The sequence below is a fragment of the Durio zibethinus genome, chromosome 16, assembly GCF_047325235.1.
Source record: "Durio zibethinus cultivar Kanyao isolate XHJ-2024 chromosome 16, ASM4732523v1, whole genome shotgun sequence".
Taxonomy (NCBI): Eukaryota; Viridiplantae; Streptophyta; class Magnoliopsida; order Malvales; family Malvaceae; genus Durio; species Durio zibethinus.
In genome coordinates, this window is record NC_143177.1 from 21,707,534 (window position 1) to 21,734,446 (window position 26,913).

Below are 26,913 nucleotides of genomic sequence, written 5' to 3' on the forward strand. Positions count from 1 at the left end.
ATCTACAGTTTGGGAGCGAATTGATAGAGTTTTATGTGCAACATCCTGGAAAGACTTGTATCCTGAAGTAGTTGTCCTACATCTTCCAAAGGTCAAATCTGATCATTGCCTAATTCTCTTAAACACGAAAAGTATTCTTAATCCTTCTCCTAATTTAAGACCTTTTAGATTTGAAAAAGCTTGGACTTTTCATGATGGGTTTAAAAGAATTGTACAAGAATTTTGGGATCATAATTATGATAAGTTTCCCGTCAAATTGGATAACCTAGCTACTACTTTAGTCGAGTGGAATAAATCTACATTTGGGACTATTTTCAAATCTAAACGAAGAATCCTTGCTAGAATTAGAGGGTTACAGAAATCTTTATACCAAAGCCGAAATCCTTTTCTTTGGAATATTGTGAGAAAACTCTAAGTTGACTATACACAAAGTTTGAAACAAGAAGAATTATTGTGGTTTTAGAAATCAAGGGAGTAGTGGATACAGTCTGGGAACAGAAATACAAGCTATTTCCACACATTGGCTCTCGTTAGAAGAAGAAAAACAGGATAGCTGCCTTAAAGAAGCATGAAGGACAATGGATCACTAAAGCTGACAGCCTTAAAGAATCTGCTCTTAATCATTACAAGGTACTGGACAATGAAACTTTGTGTGATATTGAAAAACTTGAGATCTCTACTGCCTATCCGAAACTCACGAGAGTAGAATTAGAAAATTTTTATGGATTAGTCAGGGATGATGACATCAAAATGCACTTTTCAGCATTGGACCACGTAAGGTTCTTGGACCTAATGGTTTCCAAGCTTGTTTCTTCTAAAAGAATTGGGACATTGTAGAAGAAGAGTTGTGTAAGGTGATTCATGAAATTTTTTCATCTGGCTCCATTCCTGAGGGTCTCAATAGAACCCTCATTACCCTCATCCCTATAATTAACCATCCTGAAAATATAAATCAACTTCGCCCTATCAATCTCTGTAATGCGGTATACAAGATCGTCACTAAGATTTTGGTGGAAAGAATTTGGACTGTTCTACCTACTCTCATTGGTCCCATTCAAAGCAGCTTTGTTCTTGGACAACATATTGTTGATAATGTGGTTATTGTGCAAGAAATGATTCATTCCTTAAAAAAGAAAAAAGGGAAAACTGGTGCAGTTGCATGGAAGATCGATCTTGAAAAGGCGTATGACAAGATGTATTGGCAATTTATTCATGAGATTCTTATGGAGATTGGTCTGAATAGCTCTTTTCTTTCCCTTATCATGTCCTGTATCAGATCAACGACTTTTCAATTGCTTTGGAATGGTGAAAAAACTGAAGAATTTCAGCCTACCAGGGGATTGAGGCAAGGAGATCCACTATCTCCATATTTATTTGTCCTTGGAATGGAAAGATTATCCCACATCATACTAGAGAGAGTTGAAAGGAAAAAATGGACACCTGTGAAAGCTTCACGTAAAGGCCTAAGCATTTCCCACTTATGTTTTGCTGATGATTTGGTGACATTTTCTCTAGCCAAAGAAGATCAGGTGGAAACTGTTAAAGAAGCTCTTGAAACCTTCAGAAAATAGTCAGGACAGACGGTTAGTTTCAACAAGTCAAAAATTTTCATCACCAGAATGCTCTGGAGAGAATAGCAAGGTTACTTAGTAATATCTCTGGCATTCCAAGAAACAATAATCTGGGAAAGTATTTAGAAGTCCGTATCATGCATGAAAAAGTCTCAAAACGAACATATTGGAACCTTGTTGAAAAGGTTCAATCCAGATTGGCTAGTCGGAAGATTAATAAACTTTCCTTAGCAGGTAGAGCAGTCTTAATCCAAGCTGCTTCAGCCCAAATTCCTATATATACCATGTAAACGACCAAAGTCCCTAACTTCATTTGCCAGCATATCGACAAAATTAATAGGGATTTCCTTTGAGGCAGCTCACTGGGAAAGAAGAAAATCCACCTGATGAGTTGAGATGCAGTATGCAAGCCATAGGCGAACGGAGGACTAGTTCTCAAGAAAACTAAAGAGATGAACCTTGCCCTTTTAGCTAAATTGGGATGGAGACTAACCACTGAAGAAAATTCTATGTGGGAACAACTAACTAAAGGAAAATATCTGCATGGCACCTCCTTGCAAAATTGTAAGAAAATTGGGAATGACTTCTATACCTGGAAAAGTCTTTTGCATGGTAAACCTGATCTTGAGAATGGACTGAAATGGAGAGTTGGCGAAGGGAGCATGATTGATTTTTGGGAAGACTAGTGGATTGACGAACAGCAACCTTTGAAGAATCGTTTTCCAACAACTCTTTCCTCACAGCCAAATAGCAAATTAGTTGGTGATTTTATTGTTAATAGTGAATGGAACCTTCATAAACTTGGTATGTTCCTGCCTCCTGAAATCATTAATCAAATATCTGCTATGCTTGTGGGCTTCAATAATAGCCAGTTCGATAAAATAATTTGGAGTCTCACTTCTAATGAAAATTTCTCAATTAGATTCGCCTACTTAAGCCTGTTTGAGAATATTAGTGATAGGAACCTCTTGTTTATAAACATTTGGAAGATACAAGTGGTGCCCAGAAATTAAACATTTCTCTTGCTTGTTTCTAATGATAGAATACTATCCAATGAAAATAGAAAGAAAAGGAATTTGATAGAGGATGGTAGCTGTAAAATTTGCAATGCCTCGGTGCAGTCCAGTTTGCACGTATTGAGAGATTGTGTTGAGGTTAAACATATTGAGAACAATCTTTTTAATCTTCTTCAACAAAATTCTTGCTGGAGCTGTAACCTTTTTGAATGGGTTAATCTTAATACTGTGGACTGGAAGAAAAAGTATACAAGGGAATGGAAGTAACCTTCTGTATTCTCTTACACCTATTGGTTTCTTTGGAAATGGAGAAACACTTTTGTATTCTAAGGGAAAGTCTCCACAAATGCCCAGAAAAAGGCAACCATCTTTAGAGCTTTTAATGAATGGGCAAGCTACATAAAAAAGGATCAATGCCAAATTTCCAGAACTGACGTTTTGAGGCATGAGAGAGACCAAGTGAAGGTTGGGTTAAGCTCAATATCGATGGAAGTTGGAATCAACAAAACAACGCAGCTGGAGGAGGAGGCTTGATAAGGGATTCTTTTGGCGAAGGGAAGGCAGGTTTTGCATTTCACATTGGCAAGTGTTGCATTGATCTTGCATTAAGTCTAGGCCTTATATCAAGGTCTTATTTGTGCTAGGACTTAAGGATTTAAACTCGTGAAAATTGAGTCAAACTCCGTAAATACTGTTAACATGATCAAGAAAAGAGTCCATGAAAATCGCCCTCATTTTAACCTCGTGCGGGCTATCAAAGATCTTCTCCAAAAAGAATGGCACTGAAAAATCTCTCATATTCATAGAGAAAGGAACAACGCCGCGGATTGGCTAGTTGGTGTTGTTGATCTGGTGTACCCGACCAAAGATTTAAACTGTCTTACTAGCAGATCTTGTTAGTGTTGGCTATCGTACGAGTATTCCAATGTAACATCTGGGCTATGCCCCCTTAGCACCAAAAAAATAAAAAATTTAGACAACCGATTTTCACTCTTCAACCAACTGCTTTCTTTCTCTAATTTAAAAAAAAAAAAAAAAAAAAACCACAATCGCATAAAGCACCTTAAAGTAGATGCTGAAAAACATCACCTGTGACCATCCCACGAATAAAAAAGCACCAATTCTACGTTGTAAATCAGAGAGAAGAGGAAGAAGAAATGAAGAGGAGAACAGAAACCCATTCGTGTTTACACAAGAAACCCTCGCACAACAATCAAAAAGAGGACAAACTTCTCAGTCTTATATCATGCACAAGATGGTTGACAGCTGCACCTACAATATTTACAATGAAAACAACAGTTTGATGATTGCTTTTCCTTTTTCATTTTAATTTCAAATATTCTTCCCATATTATCAAATGCAAAATTGTAATTACACGTTTCTTTACAGGCAAAACCAAAAACGTGGAATTCAAACATCTCATCAATACATGAAATACCATTGGATACAAACACCATGGCTAGCATATGGGCCGCGTTTAATGCTTGATGACAAACAAATATGGGGGGAAAAAGTGCAAAAAGAAAAGTTATAGAACGAAAAAGCTATTGTTTCTGACTCACTCCCATTATTCTTTCTGGAGCGAAAAACAATGTGATTATAACCCTATATTATGCTAACAGAACAAGGAAAATATATCAACCAAAAAACAAATGCATAATAGCTGACTTGGAGATATCTAGTTAGAAAATAATAGCAATTTACCAATACGCCAGCTTTGATTGGAGGAATTCCAAAGAACTTCAGGGAGAAATTAGACTAAGCAAATCAAATGAATATAATGCCTCCATATTTGATAAAAAGAAACTTGGACCAAACTGCACAATTGCACATTCAAAATGGCTTACAGATCAGCTGTCGGATAGAGGCCTGGCATGTAACTACGTCCATTTCCATTTGAATCCGCATTAGCAAACAAGTGTGACTGTAGTTCCCCTGAGTGAGATGACTTGCGAGATTTTGGATTTTTAGGAGAAGCTGCAAAGGAATCATTTGAACCACTACTTGTAGAATACATTGATGATGTTGGCAGCCCATGGATCTTTGGCAGGCCTGTTGGATCAGAACCTAAACTGTATCCCCTCTCAACTGTTTCGGCTTCCAACGGCAATTCGTCCAATGTCTATTCAAAGGGATTTTAATAGAAAAAACAAAGTAATGTGACTGCAACTTCCTCAGGCACTTTATGTTGTGATTCAGTAAGAAAACAAAAATTAAGAATTAGTAGGGCGTCAGGTAATATGCTGACATGCATGAAAACATGGAAAAACATTTGACATCTGCCCTCTTAACATATATATGAAAACTGTTGTCACCATTCTAGAGGTTATGATATATATGTTGACATGCAGTCAAGAGAACCCACCCTGAATGCCTGTTGGAGAACCCGGAGTGTTTCTCGAGTACGTTTTCTCTTTGAAGCAATCTCATCGGGTTCCTGTAACATTTCTTCAAACAGGTTTTCTCTGTGTTGGATCACAAGACATACAGGATACTCAACAGTCAACAAAGAGATTAGCGAAAGGATAAATAATTGAAAGAAATTGAAATAAAGTCAAATGGCACAAAGCTCTAGATCACCTGTAAAGCTTTTTGATAAAAACATTGTGAAGTTCACCTTTTGTATGGTTTACCTGGACATAGATATCATCAACAGGAAGAGATTAACACTCATGCAATGCTTTGGCTTAACAATGCAATATTGCACCACAAACAATTCTTAGGAAGACACAGCTTATATTTACAGGAAATTACAACATTTTCAGGTTCCAATATAAGAAATATATGGCAAACATAACCTCTTAAAGCTCAAGCAAACTTTTTGACCAACTGGCTAACTCCATACTTTAACAACTATAATTAAAAACAGACCAACCACACACACACACGCATATATATATATATATATATATATATATAAACGGTAACCTCGTTCAAAATGCATGATATATGCTTCTCTCCAGATTAAAATAGTGGATGATGGAAAGCAACATACTTAGCACCAACTCTTGTTTAGGTCAAAACCACATAGTAGTTAAACTGATGTAAGGTGAAAAATGGAAATTAATTTGGCTGGAAAGATTTACAATGTCCTAAATATAACATAATGCTTTTCAGAATTTCATAGGTACCAGGAACTTGGCTGTGAACATGGATAAAATAGGGGAACAAAGCACAAAGAAACATAATTTGCAAATCTACTCATCAAACTTACCAAGAAGTGCATAATTGCTTTAGGGACAGAGTCCTCTACATTCTTCCTAACAATGTCATAATATGATCTTAGGAGCAATTTCGTGATAGCAATTTCAATAGCTTCATTCTCTGAACGGTCTTCTGAAGGCCTCAAAACAGGTGGGGGCTAAAAAGAATAAAAATCATGCATGTCAAGATCGAATTAACACTATTTAAGTTACCACAGGATCCTTGATGGATTATCTGATGTGTACGCACCTCTCTCAAATGGATCATGGAAAAGGCCTGTTCCATGTTATGAACAGGTTCACTATATGGCTTGTTTGTCAAGCTCTCTTTAACTGGGGAACGGTTATCACTGCCACCAAATATAGATGAAATACCCCAGGTTGAACCACTTGTGCTTCCTGATAAAACCCACATAGAACATCATTTATTCCTATAATGCTTGATAATTACATATCAAAAAATAGGGTAAGCAATATCAAAAACACATATTCAGCCTTTCAGAAAAATTGGGGGGGGGGGGGGGGAATGCTCAATACTTGGCTGTCTTATCACGCAACTATCACAAAAAGAATATCAGATATTAAAGGTACATATTTAACAAATTAAAAATGGCAGCCTAAAATGCATTACCAGTGGATGGAACTTTCTCAGCATCTGCAACAGGACGGACTCCCTGAATACCAATGGAGTAAAAAGTTACAAGTTCTTTATCATAGAAAATAGACAGATGTGGGGGGAAATTTTGAAAAGCAAAAAGGAAGGTAGGGAAGGAAAGCATATATTGGGCAGCAGAAACACAAATTTTCTTGCCTGATCAGCCATGATTCCATTAACTTGTCTTGCAAGAATGGCCCGAGATTTAATACTTCTTTCAGAAGTAGGCACCTTGTCAGGCTCTAAACCATCCTGATTAAGTCAACAAATAAACAGAGAAAGAATAAAAATCAAGAGGAATTAAGATTAAATAATAGCAATGATACTAGTGAAGTGACTATTAGTAGAGACCTACCTTTGATCTAGAAGATATAGGCAACGGAACCCTGGAATTCTTGATCTGCTGACTGGCAAGCTCTACAGCCTTGCTCCCACCAATAAAATTTGGGTGGGAAGTATTTATGTAATCCATCTGCAAAAATGAATGGCTTATCACAATTCACAAAAAAAAGCTAAAGATCTTTGAAAAGAACATATGAATATAACATGTATCGCACAGCAACTGAAATGAGTTCATAATTTATAACAGGATTAGGAATAGAAGCATAAAATAATATAACAATAAAAAGCAAAAATATACCTCCATTTCAATAATATGTCCTATCATTGTCTCAGATGGTTCTAGGCCTTCTCGGAGGAAATTCCCAACAACTTGATCCATATGCTTTCTCAGAACAGGAAACCGCTGCAATTCATTCACCATACAGCGATGGCTAATCTGGAAAGAGAAAAATTCTATTACGAAAATCGAGATTGTCAAGCGATAGAGCCGTGAGACTACAATGATAATCTGGAAGATAAAATTACCTTTATTAACTCATCATATATGAACCTGGCACATTGAAGGCTTGGATCTAGCAAACGACCTATTTGCCTCCGAACAAGTACTTCAAATGGGACCTAAATATATAAGATGAATCATAACAATATGCACCAAGTTTAACATAAAACAATTCCAGGCAACAATTTGGAAACAGCAATTTATATCTGTATAAAAACAAAATATCCCTAGATTAAAAATTAAAGTAGAAGCCACTAGAACCTACTTCTGGTACAAATAGTGCAGATCGAGGACCAGTTGCATTCTGAATGGCAGTTCGAACGTCATCATCAGTCAAATCTTCACATGGATCAACCTCCTGTACAACAAATCAGTTAAAAGCAAACTCAAAATCTGCACCAGGCAAAACTATTTACATAAATGCACTGGCTCAGAGGTACATCTGTGCATCAACAATTTCTAGAGTTGCAAAGTAAGACTCCTAATGTATGTATTTTACATGAAGCAGTAGCTCTAAGCAAAAGATCAAAAAGTTATATTTTATTGAAAAAAAAAGAGGGAAGGTGAGAAATTGCTTTCACTAACATCATGAAAATAAATAGCCATCTATTTTGATGAAGTTATCATTTTTTTCATGCTGTACATGCAAAGACTATGCACAAAACCACTGTGGGAGGACTGAAATGCACGTATCACTGGAACCAACAGAATTGTTAATGATAAAAGATAGTAATTAATAACCAATGGTTTGTAAAATGATATAAATAGTAATTAATGACAACTTTTGTACAATGAAGCAAAGAAACACCCTAAGATGAAGAGATCTATAAAAAAAACAATGCACCTCTGACATGGAAAAGAAGGAAATCTGGCAAGCAAAAAATTCCTCATAGTGAAAGGGCATGCCAATATCAAACGCACAAATGTCAGTTTACACACCTCTAAGCTCTTAACAAAGATTGATTGAAAAATATAATGAATCCTTGCTCCACCAGACAGTTCAGATGTAGACATTTCTTCATTTTTCCCCTCTACCATTGATGAGAATGCTGTTTCCAACAAAGCATTGATTCACAGTATCATTACAATTTAGTAGAATGTATAAAGTAGGCGTATTTCAGCATATTAATTAGAAAAAAAGAAACAATTTACAGACAACCAAACAGAACATTTACCCTCACAGTACTTTGAAAGAATATTCAGTAGAAGAGCCCCCTGTCCAGCCTATAGGTTACAAAACCATAATCTTGTAATGAGAAAATTATTTCAGATGCTTTTACTTGACCAAGTTCATGGTAAACAAGCAAATACACATGCCTTTGATTCTGTGATTTCTCCATAGCTTGCATGCTCCTTTGCCACAGAAACCAGTGCAGAACTAATGCGTGACTTCAGCCCAGGAAGTATTGCTTTGATATGTTGTACTAAAATCTACATAGGAAATAGCATAGAAAGACTCAACAGGAAGATAAAAGAAACACAGAAATTCCCCCTATGCTAAGCTGTACATGTCTCTTTGACATGCACAACTAAGTTGCAACACAGAACTAAGAGAATTGCAAATAAGTCCTCAACCAGTATAAAGCCTTCAATAGATCCTATAAGCATGAAGGTGACTTGCTTCAGGTACAAGGATAATAGAAAACAGGAATGCTCAAGATATAACTAAGCCAACAGAAAATTGCTCCAGATAGAGCATAATGATGCAAGTTTACAACAGGTCCATGTTACAATCTGGTCAGAAGTAAATGGAACCTCTTCTTTTTCCGCCCAATGCATTGCACAAAGAAGGGGGATAAATAGATGGACTAGGCAAAGTAAATATTTATAGAAAGTCTGAACAATAAAATGAAGCATTCAAAATTTTGAATTAAATTTTGAATTAACTCCATAAAAGTTTTGGAAACTCCATCTTGAAAATATTTTACCTGGTTCAGCTTCTTGGCCAACTGAGGTACACCACAACGATCAGCTAGACCATTATATACCTATGTACCAGCAAAAAGAAATAAGCAAATTGATGATGAGAACTGTATCAAACCATGAACAATTGCAAAAGGTTGGTACAGCCATACTGGACGACTTCGGAAAAACTTTTCCTCTGCCACAAGGGCATCCTTGATACTTCGGTTGAGTAAAATATCCTGTTTATAGGACAATATTCAAGGTGCAATCAAAATATCAGCACACTAGTAAAATAGGAAACCTGATAAGCGGTATACAATATACAAGTAAGAGGAAAAAAAAGTCATTCAGAGCAACTACATACGGAAAATTTTCCTAAATGAAATAGTAGCATAGTTGAAGCAATATGATAATTTACTGAAAATTGAAATAGCTTTTAGTTGCTTTTGTGGAGGGAAAGAAATAAGAGGGCTTTGAGGCAGTAGAGTTACCCATATAGAGCTCTTGCAAACAATGGTTTTTTACACTCCATTCCCCGTCTAGTAACTGGCAATTTTCAGAAGTCTAAATGGCCTAGTCTTTATTGATATGCTATGCTGTAAAAATCAGCCATGTACTTGGCTTTCTCACCCCTTGGAACATTTCAGTGATTCTGTTTTAATTCCTTTGACTAATCATCTAGGTTTATCAAATTCTCCATTTTATTCTATGCTACATTTTCAGGTTGCCTAAAAACATAAAAGTTTTGAAGATATTACACACCATTTTAAGGAGACAGTGAAGTGACAATAGCATATGACCACAAAAAGAAAATGACAGGGCATGAAAACAGACAGGAATATCTCACCACATAAAATGGCATAATAAATTAAAATGTGTTCTAATAATGGAGCAATATGAAGAAAAACCAAAATTCCATTAGAGCATTTCAATGTAATGACTACAGTGTAACATTTAAGAAAAAAATCTAAAAATGATAAATCAGCCATAGAACAATATACTCAGAAATAATTAATTTAAAAAGAGTAACAAAAATACAAATTGATGGATTACTATCTTCATTCCTGTAAGATTACACGGTTACCTCCTGACTACGATTCACAACACCTATGTAACCAAGTCGAAGAGGAATCACTTTCCCAAGCAACAAGTTACGAGCATCAGTACCTCTGTCCATTATATCCAACTGATTCATGTACAAATAAGCCAAAACTAATCAGAAACCTAGAACAGCTTATGGATAAGAAACGTCACAATTTAAAAAGGAGATTTTCAAATTAGAAGATGCACCTTTGTAATAACACCAATGGTTCTATAACCTGCCAGCGGAAAATTAGCAAAATGATTCAATTAAATACACATCAAACAGCAACTCAATGCAGAAATTGGGATTTTGATAGTAGAAATTACCATCAGGATCAGCATTTCCTGCAATTTGAAGAGCATCAGAGTTTGCTAAGTCTGAATTTGCTGGAGTAACAGCAAGAATCAGACAGCTTGGCTGTTTAATGTATGACATGATCATTGTTCTAATTCGAGCTTCAATATCAGAGGGCTGGTCACCCACAGGAACCTTTGTGATTCCAGGAAGATCCACAAGAGTAATATCAAGAACATTTGGTGAGAAAATCTTAAGTCGAATCTGCTTGTCTGAGACACCTTTGTTCCCTCCAGCCTCCCTATCTGTCTCAGCCTGCAGTCAATTTAGATTTATTTAATCTAAGGACATTTTAGATTTTTTAAATACTTATGAAAAAACCCTCAAGGCCACAAATTATAAACATTCTTTCTTGATCTAATAAAAACTATTATGACTTACAATCAATGAAAGGGTAGAGCTTGTCAGAGACGTAAGGGGAGAGAGAAGAAATCTAGCTAAAATGCTTAGCCAAGAAACTGTAAATTAAGTGTTTCTCTTATCCACTCAGTGAATCTAAGGCCTAAAGACTCTGATGTAGAGAAATCAATATCATTGTCACCTGAAGCCTAATTATTCCTTTTGGCAAGCTCAATTTCCCTAATCACAACTTATTGCGCCACCAACAACCGCAACTTGATTATTTCACATATCATCTAATTAATATCTTTCTCGCTTCAATATTTATCTCATACTCTTACTACTCTTTAAGCAAAGGAAAATTCAAAAATGCCTAACTTCAAAAAAATACATACTAGGAACCCTAACTTTCGAATTGAAGGACCTAAAAGCCTAACTTCTGAACCTCTCAATCAAAAAGGCAAGCAATAAACAACCTGAATCTCCCTGCGAATCTCAGAGAAGTCGTAAAAGCGCTTGCCAGGCAAGTGAAGAAACTCGCCATACTCCTCCCCAGAGCCATCAGATTTACGCTTGGTCTGAAGGAGCTGGAGGACGAGGGGACGGCGCGTGCAGATATCGGAACCGCGAGGCAAGAAGTCGCGGCCAACGAGTGACTCAAGCACGCTGGACTTTCCACTGCTCTGGCTTCCGACCACCGCCACCTGCGGCAACTCTATGGTGGACTGGCTACCAAGCTGAGCGAAGATATCCTGCAGCTTGTTCACTATCGGTATGACGGAAGATCCCAATGGAGCCGCTGATGATGGAGGCGGCGTCGATGCTGCTGCTTCTTCAGCCATTTTTTTTTCACTGATTAATCGATTGATGAAAAAGATTAAAGATTTAGATATGAAAAATTTATGAACCCTAGGTTTTGGAAATTTTTTTATAGAAAAAGCTGAATTTTTTTTTAAATGTTTTGTGATAACTAAAATGAAAAAAAAAAAAAAAAAAGATGACTTGAATCTTTTGATTGTATGATTAAAGAACAAAATGCAATTGTGGTTTTGAACAATTTTTAGGATTTTTTTAAATTGAATTATTGGAGTATTTTTAGATATTGCTACTACTGTTAAGTATTATTAATTTGTGATTCGTACAATATACAAATTATTTATATATATATTATACATATAAATAAGTATTTTAATAAAATAATATTAAATTTACATATTATATTCAATTTATTTATTTAATAAAACAAATTTTTTGTCAATAATTTCTTTTTTTTTTCTTGATCCAAAATTCAAATTTTATCAATTTGATCAAATTTTATATTGAATTTGTTTAATTATGTTCTAATATAAATATTGATTTATTTATTTGTTTAATTTAATTTGATGATTTTCTAATATGATTGTAATATTTAAACAATATTATTGTTAAATAAAAAGAAAGTTGAAATTTATATTAATTCAACGTTCTTCATCAATTTTACATTATTTATGTTTATTTTAGTTAAATATAACTTAATTTATTTAAGAAAATAATAAATTTATATATTAGGATCATAAAAGTAATGTAGATATATTTTTGGTACAATTTCAATAATATCTTTCAATAATATTTTAGCAAATTTAATTCATAAAAAAATGTAAATAAACTGTTTTTTCTTCTTCTTTTTTTACTTTTCTAAGAAAAAAATTTTTAAAAATTATTTTCAATAAATGATTACATGTACTTTTTCATATAAGTTAAATTTATTGTTACTCATGACAATTTATTAATAAAGTAAATCGAGTTTAAAAGAAAAAAAAATATATATAATCATAATTTATTATATATGTGCTTATGAGATATAAGTTTACAATTTGGTTGTTGATGGTTTATAAAATAATCTCATAGCAAAACTGATCACTATAATAAAATTCTCAATTAAAATCAATATAATTCTTTGGCTTAATATAGAAGAAAATTATGTAAAAGTAACCCATTTGGCATAATAGTATTCTACTATCAAATTATAAAAAATTTATATATATTATCAATTTGCTAAATGATGGGTTGCTTATTGATTAAATGCAAATACCAAATATTGTATGACAATAAAAGAACCATGAGCCCCACATTTATAAAAAAAAAAATTGTTCAATAACATGAAATATATCCATAATATTTTTTTCTCTTGCATATTACTTACTATATTTGCATATATAATAACAAAAAAATTAAAGTTTAATCCTTATAGCAAGTGAAATGAAATTGCTTATCAAATAAGATATTATGAGAAAAGTAAGGTTTTCACCTTGTTTGTTTTACTTATATTTTGATTTGTAAAAGAAAAATAACAACTATAAGATTTAGGAATTTTTTTTATAAAACATAAATATTATATGATAATTTAACAATTCTAAGATTTTTATTTAGCAAATAAGATTATGTATAATACCATAATACCATTATTATACCATTATTATATTTTATAGCAAAAAATAAAATAACATCAAGAAAAAATAAAACACTAATAGGAAAAATCATGAGATCAACAAACAATATCACATAAAAATGGAGAAAAAAAAATCAAAATAACTTATTAAAAAGAACCTAGAAAGAGAATCGTACACAAAAAAAAAAAAAAGATTAAACAATTACACTTATCGAAATTATTACACTATTTTTAAGATATTACTAATATATATAATGTTTTACATGTACATGAATGTTTTAATCACAAAATTTTGTGGATTAACCTAGTTTCCGTGTTTGAAGATCTGCAGAAGGAAAATTTTCAAATGTTGTTGCATTAATCTTTTTATTGATGAAAGAAATCCACAAACTTATAGATATAATACCATTCAAACATTGAGGGCTTTAAAATTTATACTTTTTACATCTTTGTCATTAGAAAATTAAGTTATCAATTGAATGGTATGACTTAGGAGAAAATGAATTTATATATTTTAAACTGCAACTAGCAAATCAAATACACAAATATTCTATTCCATAGATGCATAGTAAGAGAGAAAAAAAAAAAGAATTACAAAGACATAATAAAAATTATATCAATTTATAAAAAATTAATAGATAAAAATGTGATTAAACATATAAAAAAGTTTTAATAACAGATAATAATTGCATATTAAAAGTAGATATTTAAAATACTTGATATTGACAACGCTCACTCACCAACCACAATTTTGTAAATGTCAAAGCATATGGAAGAAAACTAATAAATTAACATTGAAAAGGAAAAAAAAAAGTGAAAGTTATGATCTATTAAGTGATAATTATAAACAATGCAAATGATAAAAAAAATGTAATGAGATCATATTATTAAGAACCTAATATTTATGATATTGAATAAGAGAGAAAGTAATAATAGAATTTAATAATATATTTTGAATTAATTTAGTATTTAATTAAAAAAATTAAGAATTAAATAAGTTTTCTTTCATCTAATTCAATTTTAAATGTTTAAAATTTTCATTGAAGATGATTAAAGAAAACGCTTATATATTAGATGTGTTGGCAAATTTGGTTTTTAAATTTAAATTTAAAAAGCATATAAAAGGTAATGTAAATTAGTTTTAAAAGATTAATTAAAGAGAAAATTAATTGGTCGGTTTTCAATTGATGGTTTTTATTTTTGGAATATATCATGAAAACATATCATCTAAATTAAGAATAGTTGTTGATCTTTTCTCATAAAATAATTGATTTTTTATAAAATTATTATAGGTGATTTAAAACAATTGATTTTAAATTAACACTTATTTTGACTGCTTTTATTTTAGTACAATAATCTTATTTTATGTTGGAAAGTCTATGTTTAACATTTTGAAAAAAAATATTAAAAAATAAATTATTGTGCCTATAAATATGTACGATTGCCAATAGAAATAAATATAAAAATTATATATGTTTGCAATTAATTAGACATTTTATTTTTGGTTTGAATTTCTAGCATTATATATTTGGCTTATATATTCATTTAGATTAATAAATACATAAATTATTTCATAATTAAACACTAAAATTACAGTTATTAAATAGCTAATGCTTTCAAAACATGTTTCTTATTTATAGCGTTCATGTTTAATGTTTAAAATAAAAAATTGATTTTTTTGAAAATGATTTAAGATAATTGATTTGTAATATATATTTATAAAAGTTAAGAATATTTGATTTTTATAAGAAAATAAATACACTTAATTTAGTCAAAATAAATCTTTTAAATAAATAAATTTTATGTGAAATTAAATCAAAACAATTAAATGCAACAAACATGAAAAATTTTCAAGATTGTTCACATGTCAATAATATAAGTTATCCACATTGAATAATTTTCATTTTTGTCAAAAACTTTGGCTTTTATATATTTATATAAGATTATAAAAAAATTATACTAAAATTTATAGTTTATAAAATTGTTATTCTAAAAATAAAACCTAACAATTACACAAATAAAAAATATATGAGTAAAACCTCGATAAACTTATAAAAGAATAACAAGCAAAACTATAAAATAAATTTCTTACAATATAATAGAGACAAAATTGCAATAAAACAAATTTAAAGAATAGTAAATTTTGATTTATGTAATATTCTTTTTGAAAAAATATTTGTATTTATATTGCTCTTAAGAGATATTATCAATAACGTATTAAAAAATTATTATTATTAACCATATAATATAACAAGTAATAAAAGAAATGAAATTAATGCCATTTTTCTTTCAAAATGACATAATTCTTGCTTAATTTGTATTTAAAAAGAAAATCTTCCATAATTAATGATATCATTATTGTCAACCCATTAAATGGCTAATTTCTCTTTCCTTATTTACTACATTAAATTTCATTTAATTTTTGAGTAATTAGATGATATGAAAATATATTTATTAGTAATTAACTTTTTATTTAGTTTCTATTTTTATTTTTATTATTGGCCAAATTAATTGTAACTTATTCATATAAGGTAAAAATATTGGATATTTAAAAAGTAATAAATGTAATTAATTTAGTCTAACTAATTATTTTTAAGTAATAAAATGTTACTATAAAAAATAATAAAATATTTTAAATAAATAAAATACATTTAGTAGAGAACACATGATGATTTTTTATACACATCCACATGTAAAAAATATAAGCTATTCACATTGGACTATTTTTTTTTTTTATAAAAAATTTTGATTTTTATATATTTATATAAAATTTTTATATATTACTACAGTATATGAAACTATCTTTAGCTTTCTAGTTTAGTGGTTAAAAAGATGTAAGGGTTTCATTGTTTTCATTCTTATTTCTTATCTAATAGACCAAAGAACAAAAATAGTATATGGGGATTAAGAGGAGCATATTAATTATAATAATTATGGTATAATTAAAATATAATATTTATAGTTTTAAAAAATTATATATATTTTTATTATGATTAAGTAATTGTAAGATTATAATAAATAGAATTGAAATGCAATCAATTTGATTCATTGAATTGATTAAATCCAATTAAATTGGTCTGGTTTGTTGGGTTTTAATAATGATTAGTTAAAAAAATAGTTTAATTGATTAAAAGATTGATATTTGTTGTTAAAATTAATAATTGGATTCATAGAATTAATTAATTTTTTAATAAAATTGCAATTGTAAATATATTATGTAATATAAATATATAAAAATATTTTTTATTCAAAATTTTAAAATGGTAAATATGACATTAATGATAAAACTATAAGATAAGTTTTATTGGATAAAATTATTATTTAAAATTGGTGATAAAATAATGATAAAAAAATTCAGTATTTTGATCGAGTGGATTAATTTATGTTGGTTTGATTATTTTGGATTATTAAAAAAATGGATTTTTTTATTATTTTTTGAAAAAGGTTAATTAAATCAAATTTTTATTTTTAAAATTTAATTTATATTTAAAAATAACAAAATATAGAATTAGTGATAAAATTATAAAATTAGTTTTATTGGGTGAAAGTTGTTACAAAATTATTATTTAAAATTGGGGATAAAATAATGATGAAAATTTTTTATTTTTCCACTAAATCAATCAACTTATATCGATTTATTATTTTCATTTATTAAAAATAAATCGATCAATTTTGATTATTTTTTAAAAGATATCCATTAAATTAATTTTTGATTTTTAAAATTGAACTTTAATTTTACACATAATCAATGAAATATCCAATTGTTTAATCAAATGGGATGAATATTTTTAAATTTTGATTAAATCTATGCGCAATAAATTAAACTGAAACATAATAATTTCAAAACATTCACATAAATATTATTGTTTATTGGCTATTTTCATTATTACCCTAATAAATAAAGTAAAGTTACATTATTATCTTCAAAATTTGTGATTATGTAGTGTTTAACTTTTTATTTATCTCAAGATTTTGGTTATTTTATGGATTTATAATCATGAAATAATAGTAACTTGTGTAAAACAATTAGGCAAATCTCACGTTCAAATTCGTTGTAATTATTTTTTACAAAATTATTTTCACTTTATCATAAAAAAATCAATAAAATGTGCAGTATTTTAAATTATATAAAACTTAAGTTAGTAGTCAAGATCATGATTTAATTTAATTGATTCATTCAATTATTTTTAAAAAATAATATTTATTAAAATAAAAATTTTAAATTTCAATAACTACATCCTTTTCCTTTATTTTTAAATTGCCAAATCCTTTAAAAATAAATTTATATCTGAAAAAAATATATCCATAGAGATTTCTATTTTGGGCTTTTGGCATAAGGTCTAATCGTTGACATCTAGGATTTATATATCCAATCATATTATGCTAGGTATTTGATATCAACTACATCGTTTCTCACCCACACACCGTGTTTAATCTTTACTAGCTTGTATGACATGCTATGTGGTGTGAGTTACCAAAAACATTATTTATAACTGTATAATGAAAGTAATCTCTCAATTAATATTGTTGATCGTACTATTTATTAAACATTTTGATATCATAGTTTCATTGGCTATCATTCGGAGAAAGGAGAAGCTTTTAGACCGTAAAACTAAAACACATGAGGATAAAGAAAAGAGAAAGGGGAAGGAAAAAAAAAAAAAAAAAGGAGGGTAGGAACGAAATAGGAAGGAGAAAAAAAGAGAGGAGATCGGAGAAAGAAAAAATGAAAATGGTGGGAGAAACTAAAACCCATAGGCTTACTATCTCATAAGCTCCATTCTTTTGCTCTTCAACCTTGGTCATCCTCAGGTCTACCAAGCTTTTCATGGTATCCACTCTTCCTTTGGCTCCAAGTTAGTGTCTTTCTTTCTTTTTTTATTTTTATTTTTTATTCATTATTTTATTGTTAAATCATGGATGTTGATTTATTTTCTTTAGTTATAACTGATAATGGGTTTGGGTCTTTGTTATTTAAAAAGATAAAACAAAAGCTTCCATGTCTAAAAGCTTAAAACCTGGAAAACTGAAAACAGAAAAAAGGAAGGAAAAAATAAGAGGGATAGCGACAACACGAGTTGGATCTATCCTTTGCCTATCTTCACGCTGCTTATAAATAATGGCAGACATTTGATTTTGAGGGGTCAATTAATATCATACTAAATTTTATTTCTTTCATTAATTTATCTGATCATAATATTAATACAAATATCTATACAAGAAATGTACTAAAAAACCTCACAAAATTATAAATTTTATCAATTCATAAACAAATGTACAAAGAAATATATAATATATCAAACAAATAATTTTATTTTAAATTTGGAAAAACTTTATAAAAAATAAATAAATCAATTGTTAAATATATATTTTTCTTCAAAATAAGTAAAAGTAAAATATACCGTTAAAGAATAAAGTTAAAATTTTGGGATTAGAAATTATGATTTTTTTAATATTTATCAAGTGGTTTTAATCTAATTTTTATATTGAAAAAAATTGTATGTTAACTGGAGAAAATATAAATAAAAGTGAAGATTATATGTAAAAAAAGTTATAGCTGATTAAAAAGAAAAGAAAAATATGTTTGGTACTTGATTGTAAACTTAAAATCTTATAAAAAATTAATATTTCAAAAAATTCTTATAAAGAAGCTAAAAAAAATTAATTTGAATTTTATTAAATTAACATATTCTTATAAACAATTTCTTGATTTTAAAAATTTAATTTGCAAATAATGATTAATTAGTATAATAAATAGATAAATAATAATGTGATTTCAATCTTTTTTAAACTACGATGCATAAAAATAAGTTAAAATGGCTAAGTAAAAATAACAATAGCGCTTGGTTTAAAGGATGAATTTAATTTATTTAATATATATATATATATATATATTTGAGGGTTTAAAATGTTTAGGGGGCATGACCCCTCTAGCTTGTATTATGAGTCGCCCTTGCCTATAGCTGTTCAAATTTCAATCTCTCTTTTTCTATCCTCTATCCCTTTAAACCTTTGTTTGGTTGGATTTTTTAAAGATCAACATAATGAAGTTTAGTATTCGTATGTTAGCCATGAGCGTAGCCTTTCCTGCTTTGATGGTTCATCCGATTGGTTTTTGTCAAAACCCTACAAAAAAAAGGAAACAAGCTGACTAAGGTGGTCACATCTTTCTCTTATCTTTGACAGACTCCTCTGCCATTATAATTATATTATTATTATGAGTGTCCTTGCTCAATCGTAATACCCAAAGAGCGAAACTTTTGATTCGCTATGGCTACTCAAAAACGATAAATGTCTTTCTGAAAGCTTATATCTCTTATAATCTTTTAATTAAGCTTAGGTAGTTGAAGTTACTTTCCATATAATTATGATATTTATTAATTCTTTTGTTGTTTACTGTTTTGGTTGATTCTCTGTGGATTTTAAATGACAAGTGAAAATAGTTTCACTTTTTATTAATGCTTTGTTTAAACTGATCTGCCATTTCTATTGGATATAGTGGCAGTTGTGTGTTGAACTTCAACAACTTCTAGTTGTAGAGATATAAGTTGCTATTTGCTCTAAATTTCAAATAAATTCTGATTGCAAGGATTATTGATTTGTTGATTTCTTACAAAATGTAGTGGACAACACTTATTAGTGTGTGTTCTCATTTAGAGTTTGGCGTTGACCTTGAAGTGACCCAAAATCTTCTATTTATCATAGAAAAATATCTATCAAGTTATTCATATTAAACTTCAAAGTTTACTTCTTTTGTGATTTTGAAAGAAAAAAATTGTCATTCAATTGGATAAACTAATTGTGATAAGGAAACTATAGATATTTTGGAGAGTATGAAACAACAAGAATGCTCAAATTGTAAGTTGAAATTCTTTGAAAGAGATAATATTATTTTACTTGGTTAATTAGTTTAAGATCTCATTCCTAAAAAGTTTCTAACTTGACTTTCTATATGTTATAACGTCTAAATTTGAGTATCCATCGTTAGACATTAATTTGAAGGAGTCGTCACTATTCTTTTTTATCTAGATGCGATTGACCACCTAAGGAATCTATCCTTTTAAAGAACACATAAGCTTAAGGGTCCTTAAAAGAATAGGTTCAGGTCTATTAACCAGAACAGGATTCGGGAGTTCGGTTACGTGTGAGGAAGGTTATAACACACTCACAACGTCCATCGAAAAAATGGTACCAGCTTAATTTTGTGTTATCCAATAAGCCTTAAAACTTTATCAAGTAATTAATTATTAAAAATTATTCTCAATTGACTCTAATACTTTTAGCAAAAAATTGAAAAAATTCCCTCACCTCAAGAGTATGCAAGAAAACTACTGTTTCACTTGTAGAGGCTCCATCATCGGATTATTTAACATTAAAAAAAATTTAAGAAAATAAAAAGAAAAAAAAATGATTGCTTTAGATATAAACTTTTTTCTCTTCAAAAACTCATTGCTTTTGTACAAGAAAAATTGATACTTTCAACTTTTCCTTAAAAAAAAACCTTTTTTAGAAAATTATTTTCAAAGAAAATTGATAATTTCAACTTTTCCTCGAAAATATTTTTTAAAAAACTTATTTTCAAGAAAAATTGATATTTTCAACTTTTTCTCAAAAATATTTTTTTGGAAAAACTTATTTTCAAGAAAAATTGATACTTTCAACTTATCCTTAAAAAATATTTTTTCGAAAACTTATTTTCAAAGAAAATTGATACTTTCAACTTTTCTTCAAAAATTTTTTTTGGAAAAACTTATTTTCAAGAAAAATTGATACTTTTAACTTCTCCTCAAAAAAATATTTTTTAGAAAACTTATTTTCAAGGAAAATTGATACTTTCAACTTTTCTTCAAAAATATTTTTTAAAAATTTTTATTTAAAAAAAAATTGATACTTTCAATTTTTTTTTTCAAAAATATTTTTTAAAATTTTTACTTTCAAAGAAAATTGATACTTTCAACTTTTCTTCAAAAATATATTTTTTTAAAAATTTATTTTAAAAGAATCATTAAAAAAAATTGAAGAATGCTTACTTAAATAAATAAATAATTTCAATTTAATCAATAAATAAATAAGCAAAAAAAATGACAAAAAAAAAAAAAACCTTAACGTAGCTCAGCTCAACGGTTAAAATGGCTCAACTAGAAATTGGGCGCTGCTCAGAGGTGTGGCTTGAGACAAATATCGGTAAAAGTCACCGAAATCTCAAGGTGAACTCCACCACACAAAATGGTAGCACCCTCGTTCACAGCAATTGAGATAAATTTCAATACTTTCTCATATTGCCCTGCGCTAACAATGGGGCCAAGCCTACAATCTTCTTCTATAGGATCTGAAATCTTGATATTTTTAGTCCACTTTCACAAACTTGTCCAGAAATTATTTTGCAATGCTTTCATGTGCAATAAGACGAGATGTTGCACTACAGATCTGTCCGTTTGTCCAAAAGCAACCAAATGCAGTCTATTCAGTAGCCTTGTCAAGGTCAACATCCTTAAACAAAATGATTGGGCTTTTCCTGTCGAGTTCTAAAGATATCGGGTTGACCATTTGAGCTGCTACTTCCATTATCATGCTCCATGTTGCAGTGCTTCTGGTAAAGGCAATCTTGTCAACATTGGGATGAAATGCCAAAGGAATCGCAGCTTTCGGGTCTGATCCAGTCAGAATGTTCAGGACATCTGAAGGAAAACCAACCTCTTTACACACGTCAGCCAGCTTCAAACAGGTGATAGATACCAACTCGAAAGGCTTCAGTATTGTAGCATAACTTGCAGCCAAAGCAAGACCTATTTTTTATGTGGCCATCAACAGTGGATAATTCCATAGAGTAATCAATCCAACAACCCCAAGTGGTTCTTTAAGCATATAACTCTTAAATGTCTCAATAGAAAGAGAGATAGCAACCTTTTGCTTTGCATCTAAACCTTCAGCAAGGTACGTATAGTACTCAAAACATCCAACAACATCATCAATGTCCCAAGTTGCTTCATCAAGTGGTTTCCCGTAATCAGTTGCTTCAAACTTTGCTAATTCAGATTTTCTCTCTATTATCTTGGAAACAATGGCTCGTAAATACTTGGCACGAACAGTGCCAAAAGTTGAAGCCCAATCTTTGCCTTTGGTTTTAGAAATAGCTTTCTGAGCAGCAGCCATCGCAAGCTCCACATCTTCAGCTGTGGTTGTTGAAATATGATCGATGTTCTGTTCAATTACAGGATAGATAATTAAAATTCACTTCTTGAGAACAGGCTCTCTCCACTCGCTGTCAATAAGTAACATTTGACTCGAAATTTGGACCACCATATTAAATCAGTTTGCCTTTTTTTTTTTGTTTCACTCTCACCCTCAAACCAATGTCTAATAAGCTTTTTCTTTTTTTTTTCTATGATCTTTCTCTAATCTCTGTACTCTTGTTCCCCTATTGCTCTTGCCGTCCTTCTTGCTATAAATTGCCATCATTTATAAAACTATGTGATTGAGTTTTAGTGCAATCCTGATTATCATCCAAAGCTAAAAATTAGCACCAATCCTAATCTCATTTTTTCAGCTTTTCTTTTTTTTAAAAAAAATTAATCAGATAATGGAGAAAGAAAAAGAAATTAAACAATAGATAGACCATAAAAAAATAAAAATGATAAATACAAAAATAAAAAAAATCTAAAATAAAATGAATAAAAATCCCTAGAATCAAGCTTAGATTAGTCTCGATTGACAAAGAACCTCGGATAAAATAGGGTGCCTATAGCTGCCCCTCTTTGTACATTTCTGTGAAACAAAAATTGTGCAAAGACGTAGACACCCATTTAAGACTCAACTTGAATTTTTTTTTGCCTTTTTTTTTGTTAAAATTTTGATTAAAGCTCCTCTAAGTAGAGGCTCAACGATAAAGACTCAACAACTTTAAAAAAATAAACAAAGGTTCCTCTAAGCAGAGGCTCAACGACTTTGAAAAAATAAATTGCTTCTCTAAATAGAGGCTCAACAACTTAAAAAAAACAAACAAAGCTCCTCTAAACAGAGGCTCAACGACTTTGGAAAAATAAATAAAGCTCCTCTAAACAGAGACTCAACGACTTTGAAAAATAAACAAAGCTCCTCTAAACAAAGGCTCAACGACTTTGGAAAATAAATGGTTCCTCTAATAAAAGGCTTAACGACTTTGAAAAATAAATAAAGCTCCTCTAACAGAGGCTCAACAACTTTGAAAAATAAATGCTCTTTTAAACAGAGGCATCACAACTTTAGAAATTAAATTGCTCTTCTAAATAGAGGTAATAGAACTTTTAAAAAATAAATGGCTCCTCTAAATAGAGGCAACAGAACTTTTGAAAAAATAAATGGCTCATTAACAATCATTTCCAAATGAGTCATAAATTGTATCTGATGGAAACTCAAAGATTTATAATTTGAGTTTGCAAATCAAAGATTCAGATTCGCAAGAACCTTTCAGCTTCACAGAAATTCATTGAAATTTGATTATCAAAATTTTAGTTTCATAAGAATTCAAATTTGCAAGATCTTAAGATTCGCAGTTACAAATTATAAGTTTCGCATCTACGTTCTAAATATTCTTATTTGAATTTTGGAGATTCTCATCCAAAAATTCAAAGCTTCTCATTCAAGCTCAAAAGTTCTCATTCAAGCTCAAAAGTTCTCATTCAATAAACTTCAATGTTTCATATCTCAAATATTCTCATTTAAAACTTAAAGCTCCAAGATTTTTCTTTGAAATTCAAAGATTTTCATCAAAAGGTTCACAATTTCCTTTCAGGTGACCCAAAATTTTGCATGAATGAACATCATGATCAAATATGCAAATGCCTTCTTAATGATGCAAATGCAACAACCTAGATTCTCATTTGAAACTCAAAAACTTTCATTCGAGTTTAAAGATTTGCATTCAAGAAACCTTGAAGTTTCACATATTAAAGATTTTACTTTGGAACTTAAAACTTTAAGATTTTTCTTTGAAATTCAAAGATTCTCATTTAAAATTCAAAATTTTTATCAAAAGGTTCATAATTTCTTTCCAAATAACCTAAAATTTTGCATGAATGAATGTCATGATCAAAGATACACATGCCTTCTTAATGATGCAAATGCAACAACTTAGATTCTTATAATGCCATGCATGTCAAACATCAAATTATATAAATGTACTATTTAAGCAACGATGCCAACATGTTGCATGTAATACAAATGTCAATAATGTCATGAAATCTTAAATAATTATGGAATATGGTCCTCAAGACCCTACCATCTCACATTTTCCCTTTATTTAGCTTTTCAACATTTTGGAACAAGCTTCATCAATTGATCATCATTGTTTCCATTACTTGATCACCATCCGAAGGTTTCTCAGCACCAATAAATTTTACCTATTACCCCACATGCCAAGCTTATCAGCACTAACCATTTCAAAATAAGTTTAATCTTCTGTCACTTGGTCATCGTTCATAAGCTTCTCAATACTAGTCATTTTAAAATAAATTTCATCATCTGTCGCTTGGTCATCGTTCATAAGCTTCTCAATACTAGCCATTTCAAAATAAATTTCATCATCTATCACTTGGTTATCTTTCATAAGCTTCTCAGCACCAGTTTCGTCTATTGTCCCATTCATTTTCATCACTTAATCATAACTCATAGGTTATATCGACTAATACATCCTCATATTCATCACTTGATTATACCACCTTTCAAGATTACCTCATCTTCATTTTATTATCCAATCTATCATCATATTCTTTATTTGGTCACATCATATGTCTTTTTAAATCATATTTTTTGAGTTTCTACCATTTTTTTATTTTGTTACCACCATCATCTTAGATTTCTCTTTAAAGGAATGCAAGACCTTTTCTATGCACATTGTCATTCATTTATCATCATTTCAATTCTTGACAAATATAATGTACTCATATATTTTCTTGATTTATTCTAGGGATGTAACAATAAGAGAACATAATGTGAATTATGGTAAAGATAATCAATGAAGATCTATTTTGGTACAAAACAAATGAAAAAAGAAATAAATTGGATACATGTCATTAGGATGAATGGTATGTCCAAATGATGGATATTTAGATAATTTTGAACATTAATCTATGATTCTTTTTCAAAAACTCATTTCATTTACTGTTGAAGTTATTTTGAGCTTGATGAACTTTGCCTCAGTTTTTTAGAGATCTTCAAATGTCTTTGATCTTTCATCCATGTGAACCATTTAACCTAGATCTTTTTCTACCAAAATCACCCTTTCAGGTTTTCAATTTGAATCTCTTTTTTTTTTTAATTTTCTTATTTTTTTCCTCTATTTTTTTATTTTTTATTTTTTCATCATCTTCTTTTCTTTTTTCTCATTTGTCATCCATTGTTGATATCTTTCACACATCAAACTTTAGAGCAATGTAGCATGATTTCATTGTTTCATCATGAGCATGCTTTTGCCCAATATATGATCATTCAATTTAAGTATTCATACTTGATCCAAATGAACTTTTCAAGGTTGTAATGTAGGTCAAGGTGAAGGGTTTTAAAAAATGGATATAATAGGCTCAAAACATGTATTAAAAGGTTCAAAATCAAAGGATCATTTGATGCAACTTGGCATTTTGCTCCGACATCATTTCACTATTTTTTTCTTTCTTCACATAAAGGATTCTCATTACTTTGCCTCAAATTATATTTGACATTTTTTTTCTTTTGCTTTTCTTTCTCTTTCCATCTTTGAGATCTTTTGTGATATATTTTTTCAAAAATTATCCTCAAGTGTAAAGGGTGATCCTTGGTTGGGTTTTTTAGAAAAAGAAATCGTAATAGGCTCAAAGGGGTAACAATAAATGGTTTTTCGAATGGTAAAAGAAATATGATCATTTTTCATCTCAATTGTAAATACTTTTCTTGAACATCATCTATTGAACAAAGCTCATGAACCTGTATAAAAGATTGCACATCTTCAAGATATATCTATTTCACCTCTAGTAATAGCTTACTTTTTGGCTCAAATTATATTCTCATATTAATGTGGATGAGTTCTCAAAATTAAATCTCAAAATTATTATTATCATTATCTAAATATTCATCATTTGAAATTTGAGAATGAGAATGTCAAGTTATAAAAGGTAACAGAGCATGAAATAATGATCGAGTGAAAGAGAAAATGTAATGAAATGCATTAACTTGCCTTTATTAAAATGATAACAAGTGAAATCATATTGCAAAAAAAAATTCCTAACATTACTTTAAAAGAACTCTTAAAATGACAAGTAGCATTCAACCAGTTTTAACATCCTTCTTTAAAATCATGCTTCTGTGCAATCAAGTGAAGGATTTTTATCTCGTCCCATCGATTCATTGTGACTTTTCAGGCCTTTTTGAATTAATATATTCTTGATTCTTATTCAGAGCATTGACGTTGTGATTATGCAATGGATTACCACTAACATTAGGTGTTATTGCTCTTTCTTGATCAAAACTTACCATTTCATCCTTGATTAACCGTTACACCTTATACT

The 26,913-nt window shown here is 29.9% G+C and overlaps 1 protein-coding gene, 1 long non-coding RNA gene and 1 pseudogene across 7 annotated transcripts; all 3 read right to left on the minus strand.

The window, feature by feature from the left end:
- Nucleotides 1–3,243: 3,243 nt before the first annotated feature.
- Nucleotides 3,244–3,859, minus strand: LOC149514431 (uncharacterized). The gene is made up of 2 exons (XR_016328702.1): nt 3,677–3,859; nt 3,244–3,535 (listed from the first exon to the last, which is right to left on the minus strand). It is a non-coding gene; the product is annotated as an uncharacterized LOC149514431 (long non-coding RNA).
- Nucleotides 3,860–3,991: 132 nt separating this feature from the next.
- On the minus strand, nt 3,992–12,013 carry LOC111295475 (dynamin-related protein 3A-like). 6 transcript variants are annotated; one of them, XM_022888992.2, is made up of 20 exons: nt 11,445–12,013; nt 10,602–10,884; nt 10,482–10,510; nt 10,276–10,377; nt 9,362–9,430; nt 9,215–9,274; nt 8,604–8,717; nt 8,462–8,510; nt 8,226–8,335; nt 7,552–7,644; nt 7,313–7,405; nt 7,086–7,223; nt 6,801–6,917; nt 6,602–6,697; nt 6,422–6,464; nt 6,041–6,189; nt 5,802–5,948; nt 5,168–5,220; nt 4,953–5,052; nt 3,992–4,709 (listed from the first exon to the last, which is right to left on the minus strand). In XM_022888992.2, exons 1-20 carry the CDS (start codon nt 11,808–11,810, stop codon nt 4,431–4,433), a joined length of 2,490 nt encoding a protein of 829 aa, XP_022744727.2. In that variant the 5' UTR covers nt 11,811–12,013; the 3' UTR covers nt 3,992–4,430. The 6 variants fall into 6 exon arrangements, with proteins under 6 accessions (XP_022744727.2, XP_089601521.1, XP_089601520.1 ...); XM_089745395.1 differs by having other exon boundaries at nt 3,992–4,768; XM_089745394.1 differs by lacking the exon at nt 5,802–5,948.
- Nucleotides 12,014–21,282: 9,269 nt separating this feature from the next.
- Nucleotides 21,283–22,699, minus strand: LOC149514432 (aminoaldehyde dehydrogenase 1, peroxisomal pseudogene; annotated as a pseudogene).
- Nucleotides 22,700–26,913: the final 4,214 nt, after the last annotated feature.

Excerpts from the sequence above, each read along its gene's own strand:
- LOC111295475 (XM_022888992.2), bottom strand. The coding sequence starts at position 11,810 with ATGGCTGAAGAAGCAGCAGCATCGACGCCGCCTCCATCATCAGCGGCT. Across the intron at positions 9,431-10,275 it reads TTGTGAATCGTAGTCAGGAG|GATATTTTACTCAACCGAAG; the intron begins GTAACCGTGTAA and ends TCCTATAAACAG. Across the intron at positions 6,918-7,085 it reads GACATATTATTGAAATGGAG|ATGGATTACATAAATACTTC; the intron begins GTATATTTTTGC and ends TCATTTTTGCAG.